The sequence below is a fragment of the Austrofundulus limnaeus genome, unplaced genomic scaffold (genome assembly GCF_001266775.1).
Source record: "Austrofundulus limnaeus strain Quisiro unplaced genomic scaffold, Austrofundulus_limnaeus-1.0 Scaffold3, whole genome shotgun sequence".
In the NCBI taxonomy this organism is placed as follows: Eukaryota; Metazoa; Chordata; class Actinopteri; order Cyprinodontiformes; family Rivulidae; genus Austrofundulus; species Austrofundulus limnaeus.
The window spans coordinates 8,490,300-8,502,899 of record NW_013952405.1 but is presented as its reverse complement, the minus strand read 5'-3'; the positions used below and the strand labels follow the sequence as shown (position 1 = coordinate 8,502,899).

At 42.1% G+C, this 12,600-nt stretch overlaps 2 protein-coding genes across 2 annotated transcripts in view; one reads left to right on the top strand and one right to left on the bottom strand.

The window, feature by feature from the left end:
- cbarpa (CACN subunit beta associated regulatory protein a) overlaps positions 1–4,780 on the top strand; it is a 15,792-nt gene extending 11,012 nt beyond the window's left edge. Inside the window, exons 8-10 of the mRNA XM_014015609.1 lie at positions 540–738; positions 811–1,015; positions 1,094–4,780. Coding sequence (XP_013871063.1) covers positions 540–738; positions 811–1,015; positions 1,094–2,849 — 2,160 coding nt within the window. The 3' untranslated portion in view covers positions 2,850–4,780. The remainder of the gene's footprint in view (positions 1–539; positions 739–810; positions 1,016–1,093) is intronic.
- Positions 4,654–12,600, bottom strand: part of stk11 (serine/threonine kinase 11) — a 19,174-nt gene continuing 11,227 nt past the window's right edge. Inside the window, exons 5-11 of the mRNA XM_014021302.1 lie at positions 12,222–12,354; positions 11,767–11,903; positions 11,035–11,162; positions 8,564–8,621; positions 8,249–8,442; positions 6,619–6,864; positions 4,654–6,050 (exon numbers count right to left, since the gene is read on the bottom strand). Of these exons, the coding sequence (XP_013876756.1) occupies positions 6,656–6,864; positions 8,249–8,442; positions 8,564–8,621; positions 11,035–11,162; positions 11,767–11,903; positions 12,222–12,354 (859 nt within the window). The 3' untranslated portion in view covers positions 4,654–6,050; positions 6,619–6,655. The remainder of the gene's footprint in view (positions 6,051–6,618; positions 6,865–8,248; positions 8,443–8,563; positions 8,622–11,034; positions 11,163–11,766; positions 11,904–12,221; positions 12,355–12,600) is intronic.

The window sequence follows — 12,600 nt, the reverse complement described above, 5'->3', positions numbered from 1 at the left end:
ATTAGCACCTCTAGTAATATATTTACTGAGAAAAATGTTGACGTGTTCAATACTTATTTTACCCGCTGTACATGTATTTTAACTTTTAAATGGCGCCACATTTGTAAGGAACATGCATTTGTGAGATGAGCAGTAGAGCTGTATGTGGTGCTCAGTACGATTTATTGCCAAGGAGCACTGTTACAACTAAGACATAACCTACCAAACACAAACTTTTTGTGCTAAGTTTATATATTTATGTTCTGAATAAAATAAAGTTTTGAGTTTTTATTTTCAACAAAACTAAAAGTAAGTTTTAGTCGTACCAAAACAACTTACTGTCCACATTCACACCAGTAATTTCTTCAGCTCTAACACCTCCATTCCTCTGAGGCTGAAACTCACCGATGCTCCGTGACATCAATCATCACCACGGCTGACTGACACAATGACAAAATGCTGTCCCCTGAGGGTTTGACTCAGACTGCCTCCATTCATCTCTGCACGTCTCCTTCCATAATGTGCCCCCCCCCCCCCCCCACCTTCATCTCTCCTGTCAGATGGAAGCTTTCGGGGACAGGGGGGAGTCTGAGAGCGAAAGGGGCTCGGGGGGAGAGTCTATTCAAGCTCTGGGCCAGACGTCCGTCCTGTGCTTCTTCTCCAAACTGCGGAGACACGCTAGCCTGGAGGGAGCTGGGCCTTATTTTAGAAAGTGGAAGTTTGACACCAGTCACCGAGCTGCTAGTCTGGATACTAAAGGTTTGTGTGGAGCTTAAAAAAACAGAATGAAATGAAATGTGTGAAATTTGAAGGTGTGTGAATTGTTGCTAGGATCCCCGAGGAGGAGACCCTTTCAGAGACAGAGAGCAGCGAGTGAAACCACCGACCACACCGACGAGGACTCTTCTCCCTACCGAGATGATGCCTTTGAATCATTTCCACATACTCCCATCCAGACCGGCGGCTTCCAGTCCCTCTCGGCCGAGTCTCTGTCTCATCCTGCATCTGCATCCACGTCCTTAGTGTTTCTGAGAAGGTATTTTTCTGATCATGACACCACAACACAAATCAGTTAGGGAGTCGATTCCTAACCGTGAGCTCTCCATCGTTGCAGGCTCAAACCGGAGGCCGTGGTGGAGGCGGGCGGCAGCATCAGCACCAGGAGCGAGGAACCTGCTCCGACGCAGGAGGTGGCCACGGTCAACGGAACAGGACTGGAACAGGACACCACGCTCGGAGAAGTGCGGGGAGCAGAGGCGGTGGGAGACGAGCTGGAGTCCGTGGAAAACGATGACCTGTTCGGGACAGAGCAGGAGGCTGCTCCGCAGGAAAGGTTCGAGGACATGCTAAGAAAAAATGACAACGCAGAAACAGACGGCGGCACGGCGGACATGAGGCGAACGAAAGAGGTGGAAGATGGAGAAGAGGTGGTGCTCGGGGCTGAAGCCAGACGACGGACCGACTCTGGCTCCTCTCTTTCTTTCATGGTTCGCCAGGAGAGCTCGGAGGCCCCTCCCTCGCTGTACAGGGACATCTGGAGCTTGCGAGCCTCTTTGGAGCAGTACGCCTCCTCAGACCAGAGCAGCACGGACCGGGAGTCCATCCGCAGCGACGCAGACAGTGTCTCATCCTTTGGCGGGGCAGGGGTTCGCTCCGGCCTGGACAGCTGCTTGTCACAGGACCTGGACGATGAGCCGGAAGGAGACGGCGAGGCGGAGGAGGGGGCAACCAGAGGGGCATCTGGTGGTGACAGTGAGATGGGGGGTGGTGTTGGAGGGGAGGCGGAAGGAGGAAACAGGAAGCTGCTTCAAATGGACAGTGGTTACGCCTCCATAGAAGCACCCTCCAGGGCCCCAGAAGAGATGCGGTTGTTTGGAGCTCCCGGAGCCCAGCGAGGGAAGACGGCGTCAGAGAGGAGACTGTTCTTCACCAGCTCTGGAAGAAAAGGCACGGTGTGCGAGAGCGTGGAGGCCCGGCTGTTTCAGGAGGAGCTGGAGGACCAGATTGGAGACAACACTGACACAGAGCAGAAATCACAGACTCAAACCCTACAAGAGCCGCACCAACTCCTGAAATCCCTCCATCCTCAGAAAGCGCCAGAACCACAGTCTCCGCTCATGAAACCAACCCAGGCCCCTGGAAGTCCTCATCGACCCCGCCTCCGTCGCCGCGACTACAGCATAGACGAGAAGACGGACGCTCTGTTTAACGAGTTCCTTCGTCACGACCCTCGCTTCGATCAGCAGGACTCCCCGCTGCGCTCCAGACACAGATCCAGAGTTCACCTGCGGAAGCAATGGCAAAGGCACAAGCAATACAGCGACCCGGGCTCGGCCTCCGGGGGCAGGTACTCCCCGTCTTTGGAGAGGCAGAGGTTCTGTCCGCTGAGGAGGGGCGACAGCGCTGGTTACCCTCTGGACACCAGGTACCACAGCACCCTCTCACGAATAGCGAGCGCCGCAGACGAAGAAGCCAGCGAGGTCGCCGCTTCCGAGGAAGCAGCTAGAGAGAGAGCAGAGGACGCCGACCCGACGAAAAACAGCCACGGCTCTGCAGAGTCGAGCGGGGAGGCCAACGACTGCCACGGCTCCACGAATAAGGACTCAGAAAGCACAACGGGCCGATGTGGGAGCACTGTGACAGAGCAGACAAGCCACATGGATCCAAGAGTCGACAACAGGAACAACAACAGCAGTCAAGGGGTCCTGCTGGAGGTTTCCCCGCAGGTGGAGAGCAGTCTGACAGACAAGCTGGTGGCGTCAGTGGAGGAGAGGCTCTATGGCGGCCTTCGGAGCGCTGAGAACCCGGCAGAGCCTGAACGCGTCCTCGCTGTGTCCCACACAGCCTCGCCTGGATTCAGTCCAACATAATCATGTCAGCTTCTTTTTGTGGACCTGTTCTCTATAAATCCAAACAATTCAAATATAGTTGTGTTGAACAGTGTTAGATGTATTTTACAGGACAGAACTAAACTCTGGTCCCATTTCTCCCCATTCACACCTCAGCTGCCACTGTGATGCCCATTTATTTATTAAAGAAAATCCTAAAAGCTCACCTGAGCTCATCCCATGAAGATGCAGAAAATATTTTATCTGTGAATTCATAGCATGTAACTGTAGGTCCAATGTATATATGAATACCGTACAGTTCAAACTAAAGAGCACTTTGATGGGAAGAAGTTTAACATGGTGTTTGTCACCCATTTCTTTTATTTTAAAATCACTCCTCAAGTGTCCTTGTCTCAGCCATCATGAGGGTAAACGTTGGTGTGAATTCAGCACATAACGTGAGAAACATTGATGAACATGTTTACATTAAAACACATCCAGCATGGAACGGAGAATATAAATAAAATCAGATGCGAAGCAGAAGATGTGATCAAAACAAGGTAGAAATGCGTGATATTTTTGTTTTGTACACGTATATTTGTTTTTAATTTTTCACATCAGCCCATCTGTCCTTGTTACGCATCCTAAGTAAAGAGGAGGTATCCAGGAACTTCCGTGGGCTCAAGTGTTGTGTTGCTGGGACCTTTTGTCTGAGGGAAGACTGACAGATGATGCTTAAAGTGACTGACACTGAGGCCTCGGAGGCTTCGAGACAGATGGCTCAGTGAGGAGTTGATGCTGTGACGTGTAAAAAAAAACAACTAAACTAACGTCTGCTCCCAGCAGAAACACATAAACTCACTCTGTAATACCAAATAAAAGTATCTTGATATCTTGGTTTTTTTTTACTATGTTAAATAAACCCTTGGTGTGGGAGAAGACTTAGAGCACAAGTGACTCGATCCTGATTATGTCTGATTTCTAGAGTTTAAATGTTATCAGGGCAGCACAAAAATGACTCAAAGAAAAGAAAGAATGTAGGATGCTCACTAGGCCTTTTAAAAATACAAACTTAGTTTTTTCCTTTACAATTTAAAGAACGTTTTGAAATTAGGAGTAGGAAATAATTGGTTTTCTGCTTTGGTAAAATGTTTTGTCAAAAACAGATTAAATTGTTTACGTTTAACAAAACATTTTTTGTCTGAAAAAGAATTTTGGAGGGATTCAAGCATCTCTTTTTAAAACCCAAATAGCCCGTGTTTCTGAACTCTTCATGGCCATGAAAATCTGGTTACATGAACTGGTTTATGTGTTCACACTCAAAAAACAGATGTGCTGGATTTACTTAAAATAATTATTTCAACTGGTTCCACTCAATTGAATTGAATAAAAGTTAACACTAATGTCTTACTTTTACTAAATTCAGCTGAGTGGAAGCAGTTACAATTATTTTTTTAAGTAAATCCAACACATCTCTTTTTTGAGTGCTTGGCAAAACCAAAGTCCCAGGCAACTCTGTGGTTGTCTTTTTTTCTTTTAATTAAATCATATCCTAAATTATTTGCCTTTTTCTCTCAACTTTAACCATTTTTCCTCTCTTCAATACAACCAATGATTATAAACTTCTATTACAGAGAAGCAGTAACTTCAGTGAGGTTGTTGATACAAAAACTGCAGCTCTAACCTGGGCACTATTTGGAGTTTTTAAATATCAGATTGTTGTTGAATGAATGAGGTCATCACCTGAAGAAGCTGCGATTGTACAGCCCAGCATGCTTGCTTTTAAAGGAATAAAAACTCCACTGCAGAGTGCTGCTGTGTGCATCATTCAGACAGAATCCATGGCTTTATTCTCATTCATGTTRCACCCTCTGCTTTATTGTAAAACAAGTAGTGTGGAAAATTGGGATGGCCTACAGCCTTGACAGATGAACCAACTGCAGCAAGTCCCGGAACAAAAACAAAACAAAACAAAAAAAAAAACCTATTCCACCTTTTGATTTTTTTTTCTCTTCCCCCCCCCCCACCTCTGCTGTGACTCATGAAGCACAGGATGAAACTGTCAAAAATGGCACAATCTTTAACAAAAGAACAGAAACCTGAAGTGTGTCCTCACATACTAATCAGGGTGCGGAAATGTTCCTCAGCCTGTTAACACCAGGCGTCTCTCCGTCCTCCACCGTGCTGCGCTCCTGTCTTCTCGTTGGACGCAGAGTCTCTGTGCTGACCTTGCTGACGTGAGAAGCCCCTCCCTCACAGTTGTGACTCACCTGCTCTCTGATCTATTCCCAGTGAGGAGCTCATGATGGGCCTGACTGCGTAAGAGCGGGGCAGGGCTTGCGGATGTGATCGGCACAACAAAGCATCACCCCCCCACAAAAAAATAAAAAAAAAGATTGGGCAATTGTCAGAACCCACTGCCTGCGAATGAGTGGCAGCGGTACGGTCTACAAAATGGTAGCAAGCATCAGAAAGAGATGATGCAGCATTATAATGACCTTGTGACGATGAAATAAAAACAGCTGAGTCGTACTGAAGATATACTGAACTCAAACTCAACCAGAAAAAGATAATTTAAGAAAACAGCCCCTTTGGGACACATTCTTTATAAATAACAGTTAAAAAAAATATATTCATTGGAAAAATAAAACCTAAATAGAGTTAGTCTGACTTCCGTTTCTTCACAAACCAAACTCTATTCACTTTCTTTCAGCTTTCAGCATGCAGTTTTTATGTTGCTGGTAATACCACAATAGGCTTAAACATAGAATTATTCATAAGTTTTGTTTTTGTTTTCCACTTTAATTTTTTTTGTTTAGTTTTTTTTGTACACATCACAATGTGTATTAGAAACTGCAGTCAGGGTTCAATTAAAAACAAAGGTAGTCAGAGAAACAGGAGCTGGGGGTGGAGGGGGGCAGAGAAGGGGTGTCTGAAATGTCCGGTGCAACACTTGGTCTCCTGACGAGAATAACAGATTGGAGGAGGAGGAGGAGGAGGAAGAGGGAACCAGATAACCAGATGACTGAGCAGGGTAACACAATGTTGAAAGGAGCCAAAATACTGGAAGAAAAATAAACACCATCTTCACAGCAAGTGCCTCAGTCTCGGGGGATGGGGGTGCATTTCATATTGTCCTACTCTTGGATCTCTTGCAAATCAGACTCTGCAGGTTCACGGGGGGAGGGGGCGGGGCCATAAATGTCACCAGACTCCTGATACAGAAGGATGGGGACAGATAACCTGTAACACACAAACAGAATATAACAAATGGGTGAAATGGGGGGAAAAATAACACAGAGACAAAGTCTAATTTCTGGTGTTAAAACGGAAAGATTCAACCCACAGGGTGAGAAAGAAACAGCCATCCCACAACCTACTTTATCTCATCCAGGATGAGTCATCGCCCTGAACAAATTAATACACTGCATCTATCTGCACTGCACCCATGCCAAACAAGCTCGCACCGGGAGTGTATGTGTGCGAGACAGAAAGAGCTGCTGTGGGTGGTAATTGAAAAGAAAGAGGACAAACAGTTCAAATTTTCTACATGCATGCTTACATGAACAAGGATAACCCACAGAAGAGAGGTTTGACAGGCCATCTAGAGGTAGTTTTTGTGACTACGTGTTTTCCTGGGAAGCGGTGGTGAGTCAGAGCACTGCGAGCTGAATATCAACACACCCCACCTCCATCTCCTCCACTTTATCTGGATTACAGTCTCCCTCCTTACATCTAAATTTAAGTGCACAGTTTCTAATATTTTGTYTCTGTTTTTCATAAAGAGCGTTTGAAGTGCTGCCACACTCACCAGGTGGGTTGTTGCTTTGAGAAGAAGGTGAAGGCTGTCATTGTTGTTTGCAAGTGGAGAGCTTGCGGATTTTGCTGGCTGTGGTGACTCCTTTACGTGAGGGGTTGGACGAGGAGGAGGACCTGCGTTCAGCTTTGGTTTTGCTGTTTAGAGACCCTCCTTCTGTCCCGTTCACACAAACTGGCTTGGCTACAGCTAGACTGGGATCAGCGCTCCCTTGATCGTGGTCTTCTTCAGCCACTTGCCCTAAAGATGCACAAAAAAGATTCATAAACACACTGAAGACACAAATGTTAACTGTTGCTCTCTAACCATAAGTGAAGTAACTCTATGAACAAAGGAGTCAGTGATAATACACAGAAATCAGCACAGATGTGCTGCTCTGGTATTTTAAGTATCAGACTATCAGGTCAAAAATACAGATGTTTGTTTTGATTCATGTCTGCATGTATAATTGGAGCTCTGAGACAATTATGTTGCTTTCATGAACTACAAGCTAACTGTCAGGTGAACATTAGCAGCAGGGAGATGTGACACCAGGTCAGGCAGCTCTTCTTTCATTCATATGAAGCCTCCTACGAGGGACAGAGGTTTGTGTGTGTGTGTGTGTGTGTGTGTGTGTGTGTGTGTGTGTGTGTGTGTGTGTGTGAGGGAAGCATGGAAAACCATTCATGGTTCCAAACCAAAACCCTTTCAACTGGACTATTTTTAGTTAACTTCATTCACATTCTGCAGCTTCATTCGGTTTGTATGTGGAGCACCATTTCTAGATACCCAACACTGATTGCTGCATTTATTAATGCTGTCTGTTGCTTAGCAACAGATAAAAGGTTTGAATTCAAGAGGGAAACAGGATAAAAACAGAGTTAGTGAATATGTGCATTTAAACATTAAAAGATTTTGTTGGTATCAAATCATCCAAACATCTGCCATCAGAAGGTTAGAGTTTTCACACATGTGCTGGTGTAGACTCATCCAGGACATAAAAACAAACAAACAAACAAATTCTGAAATAATAAATAAATAAAATTTATAAAATAAATATTTTGAAGTTGAAGACATTTTGCTTCCTGTCTGGAGAGCTTTTAATATAATTTCAAATTAAAATGTTATCACCAGAAAAGTTACCAGTTGCTTTAGATTATGTTCCTACTAGGGATGCACCGATATGAAAATTTCAGCCAGTGTCGATATCTGATATGATTATTGCTGTTGTTATTAACTGATATTTACCGATATTACACACAAACACACATTTTATATTATACATATACGCACAAACACCCTTGGGTCTTTTTTTGATACGGTAAATAAACAACCAGACCTCTGACATGACTCCCTACTTCAGTTATTCCTGGCTACCAGCATCAATATCACTAACATGATCAAACAGATGCTGCTCAACCAACCATCTCCCCTCCCAAAACAGAAACACAAAGCGAAAAAGTGGGAAATAAATATCAGATGTTAATATTGGCCCAGTTTCGGACCAATACCGATATTCTAAAAATGGCCAATATCGGCCGATACCAATGTGAATGCCGATATATCGTGCATCCCTAGTTTCTACACTGCATGGGTGTCAACAGTTCTGAATATAACAGTATAACACCAAATCCAATGTCAGTACCTGGCACTGTGAAGTCCTGAGTGTAAATGATCTCATCCTCGCCGTCGTAGAGCTCGTCGTCATCATCCTCTGCGTAGCCATGTAAATCTTCCAGGTAGGGAACCACTGTCATACTCCGCCATGGATCCCTGCTTTCTGCGCTGGCAGGGATGGGTACGGGGGGCTCAGATGGAGGGTGTTTCTTTCGCACCCAGCTAGCAATGTTTTGAAATCAGAGGGGACGTTAGTGAGATGACATTTTGACGAGCAAATTTGGATCGTGGTCGAAATTTTTCAAACGGTCATGCAAATCTACTACGACAGATGTTCACTCACTTGTGTTGCCTTATGTTTTGTATGGAAAACCTCTTTGAAGGGTCGTACTCAAGCATTCCTGAAACACACACACAATTCTTTTATCTATTATATTGAAAATCTGTAAAAGAAAATGTCCACCAATCATAATAATATTTTTGAACATCTTGTGTAGTAAGTCTGAGTAGCGTGAGGAAGTATCCATGAATACTCTGTACTTTTATTTAATGTGGACTGGATTTGCACAGGAAGCAGAAAGTCAGAGTGAAAAGGCAGGAGTGATGCAGAGCCGGTCCCAGTAATGTAATTGCCATCCACTAGGCAGAAAGAAGCAGAACGCAGAGCTGATAGTAGTGCTGCGCCTGCTGAAGGACACCCTTTGTAGTGCCAGGTTTATTTTAGACCATGCAATTATGGACTGCCGGTCTCCCAGGTGCTGCGTCATCAAAGACGGACGTCACACACTTAAAATGCGGGACAGAAGCCCAGCGTGTTTTAAAACAGCAATTTGTTTCACTTCAGTTTATTGTAAACCACTTAATACCAGTGGTGGGCAGTAACAAAGTACTTTTACTTTATTACTGTAATTAAGTACATTTTTTGAGTATCTATACTTTACTTGAGTAGTTATTTATTTGGGAACTTTTTACTTTTACTCCACTACATTTCAAAGACAAATATTGTACTTTTTACTCCACTACATTTCTAGGAAGCTTGTAGTTACTTGTTACTTTTAGATCAGCATAGCTTTATAATCCGCTGAAAAAAAAAAGAAAGAAAAAAATCCGTTGTTCCGGTTTTTCTTTTCATGAAATGCAATTGGTCACAAGCTATGTTCGTCAAAAGGTAASCAATCACATGCGTAGCTTACATTTCTGACTGTCACTGAGTGTGTATGTCTGTGTGTATTTACTGACAATATTTATGAATGTAGGCATGTATGTATGTATATCTTTACATATGTATGGGTATGTGTATATATTTATATATGCCTTCTATGTATTTATCCATTTATTTTTCAGGTGAGCGGACAGATGTTGGGTGTGTGGTCCTGTGTTTTGTTGGTGTATATTTAATATACTTCTAATCGCTATTTCTGTCTTTCTAATTACCCCTCTCTCTGTTTTTCTCTCTGTCTCTATTTTCTCTTCACTTAAAAAAAGTCACTGATGATGAAAAAATAAACTAAATAAACTAATATTTAGTTTAGTTTTCTACTGAAGTGACAAGAAAAAGAAAAGAAAAAAATGTAATTTGTACTTTTACTTTGTACTTAAGTACTTTAAAATGCATGTACTTCTGAATACTTAAGTATTTTCAAAAGTAAGTACTTCAGTACTTTTACTTGAGTAGATTTTTGACTGAGTAACTTTTACTTGTAGTGGAGTAGATTTGACCAAGAGTATCAATACTTTTACTCAAGTACTAGAGTTGAGTACTTTGTTCACCACTGCTTAATACTATGACAAAACTGTTCAAGTAAGCTAAAACTGAACTGAAATTCCTCTTGGGCACGCAGCCTTCATTAAGTATTTAACATTAGTATGTGCAAACAAATTCATCTCAACATTCTTCTTAGACTTTATACAGACCGATTGATTTTATTTTAAATAGCAAATCATTTATTTAGAAGCAAGTAAACACACATTCTTGATTTTCTTCGTAGGAAAAATGCAGTGTTCATGTTGGCCAAAAACACAGCTCGAGTATGAGGTGCTTAGTAATCTGTTGCTGGCTCCTGATCAATGAAATGACGTCAGCAGCTGAAGGTATTTCTACAGTTCTGAGGAAGCCACGCATGCTGAGAAATGACTTTTGATGCCAGAGCACCACCTACTGGATGCTCCCAGAACAGCATAACTTTCAGACATGATGATTTATTATGTTTACTGGATGCCTGGGCAATTTCATTTTCAGGTTGTGCCCTTTAATATGTCATTTTCAGTAACAACAGAACCTGCGCCCTGCAATCTAAATAACATATTGATGGAAAACCTTTTCAATATCATTTTGAAATTGGAGAGCGACATTTCTTAATGATAAATTAAACACATTTCTTGTTATAAAAAATGTATAAAATTACATGATTAGTTCAGCATTGTACTCTGAATTCACCACTACATTTCAGGCAACGTTTTAAAGTCAAACCTTAAAGAAGAAAAAGAAATCCTCTAAAGATAAATACTCAGTTGTATGTTTCTAAACTGAGCCGTTTTTCTTAACACTAAAAGATTAGCAATTAAAATGTTACAATTGTAGTAGTATAGTGTTTTAGTCTTTACAGTATGAACCTATTGAACGCAACAAAATGAGAAGAAAGAATGGAAGTTCCACCAGATGGAGCCCTCTCTGCAGAGAACAGCGCACACACTTCTAAAGATCAGTAAACAAATAAGATTCACTTTGGTTTGAGTCTTTTTGCTGCTTTTCAGTGAAGATTCTTTCAGTTTACTTTTAGGCAAAGAAGAAACCTTACAGAGAGCAACATTTACCTTGCAGCAGGTCAGACAAGAGAGGTCCGCATTCTTCGGGAATAGTGTAGTCTCCTTTCCCAATGTTCTCAAATAGCTTATAGATGTTGTCTCCCTCAAACGGATAAAGACTTGTTGTAATGTTGTATCTGAATGCAGAGAAGCAACAGGTCAAAAATAGCAACCTAGATTAGAATAGAATAGAAAATACTTTATTAAAATCAACATTGTTGCAGCCAGTCTGAGAATACACAGAACAGGAATCCCATGAAAGAACAAAATAAGTCAAGATGAAAATGTGAAACAATAAAAAAGAAACATACAGGGATTGTATCTATTTTTCCCACATTGTAATATTGCACACCAGTGATTTATTAATTCTGAGTGTCAGACATGTTGAAGGAGGCATTAAACAGTCTGATGCCTACTAGCAGGAATGACTTCCTGTCTCTCTGTGGAGAATCTCCATCTCTGGCTAAAGGAGCTCCTGCATTTGTCAAGGACCTCACAAAGTGGGTGGGAAGTGTTATTTAAGATGATCATAAGCATTAACAGCATCTATTTTTTCCACCACCACATTTAATGAGTCTATCTCTACCCCCACGTCACTGCCCTTAACACGAGTTTGTTTATTCTGCTGGCATCTGCAACCTTCAGCCCGCTGCTCCATCAAACAACAACAAACAAGAGAACATCGTCAGCATTGTCCTATAGGTGAAGAATGGCATTAAGACAGCGATGAGCGTTACTCACAGTGTTACTCCAGCAGACCAAATGTCCACTTTAAACCCCGAAAAGGTGTCCAGACCGTTGGCGATCTCTGGAGGCTGGAAGGCCGGCGAGCCCTGACTGGTGCGACACGTGTCGTCCTCTGCAAACGGATGAAGGGCCTGAAAATATTGGACAGAGAAAATATGTTTGATCAGCTTTGGTTAGTATTTTTCATATTTTTCATTAAGAAATGCTAAAACCAAAAGCCTCTATGCAAAACAATTATAAATGCAAATAAATGGTTTCCACAAAAAGAATAAAATAAAGTGCACAGAGTAGTATTAAAGTAAGTATTAAAAGTATTTCTGTTTGAGAAAAAAAAATTCTAATGAAAAGAAAAAAAAAACAAGTTTTAAAAAAATGTGGTTCTAATTGACAGAATATTACAGGTTTGACCTGGTGAAATCTGATGGTAATGACAGCAGTCCTGGGTTTACCTCTGCTACTCCAAGGTCGGAGATTTTAAGTGATCCATCTGTGGTCAGCAGCAGATTTCCTGGTTTAATATCTTTGTGAACAATTCCCTGGCTGTGCAAATATTCAAGGCCATCTAATAGTTGGCAAAAGTACCTGCGAAAAGCAACAAAGAAATTTATTAACTGTTAAAAAAAGCATATACAAACATCCATAACTCAAATGAAAAAAACAAACAAACAAAAAAACTAGTGTATAAATAATTTAGTTACTTTTGCAGTTTTCTGTAATGGAGGCTCAATCTCTAGTCAGTTACAGTGGTTTGCAAAAGTATTCATACCCCTTGAACTTTTCCATATTTTGTCACATTACAACCACAAACATAAATATATTTCACTGGAA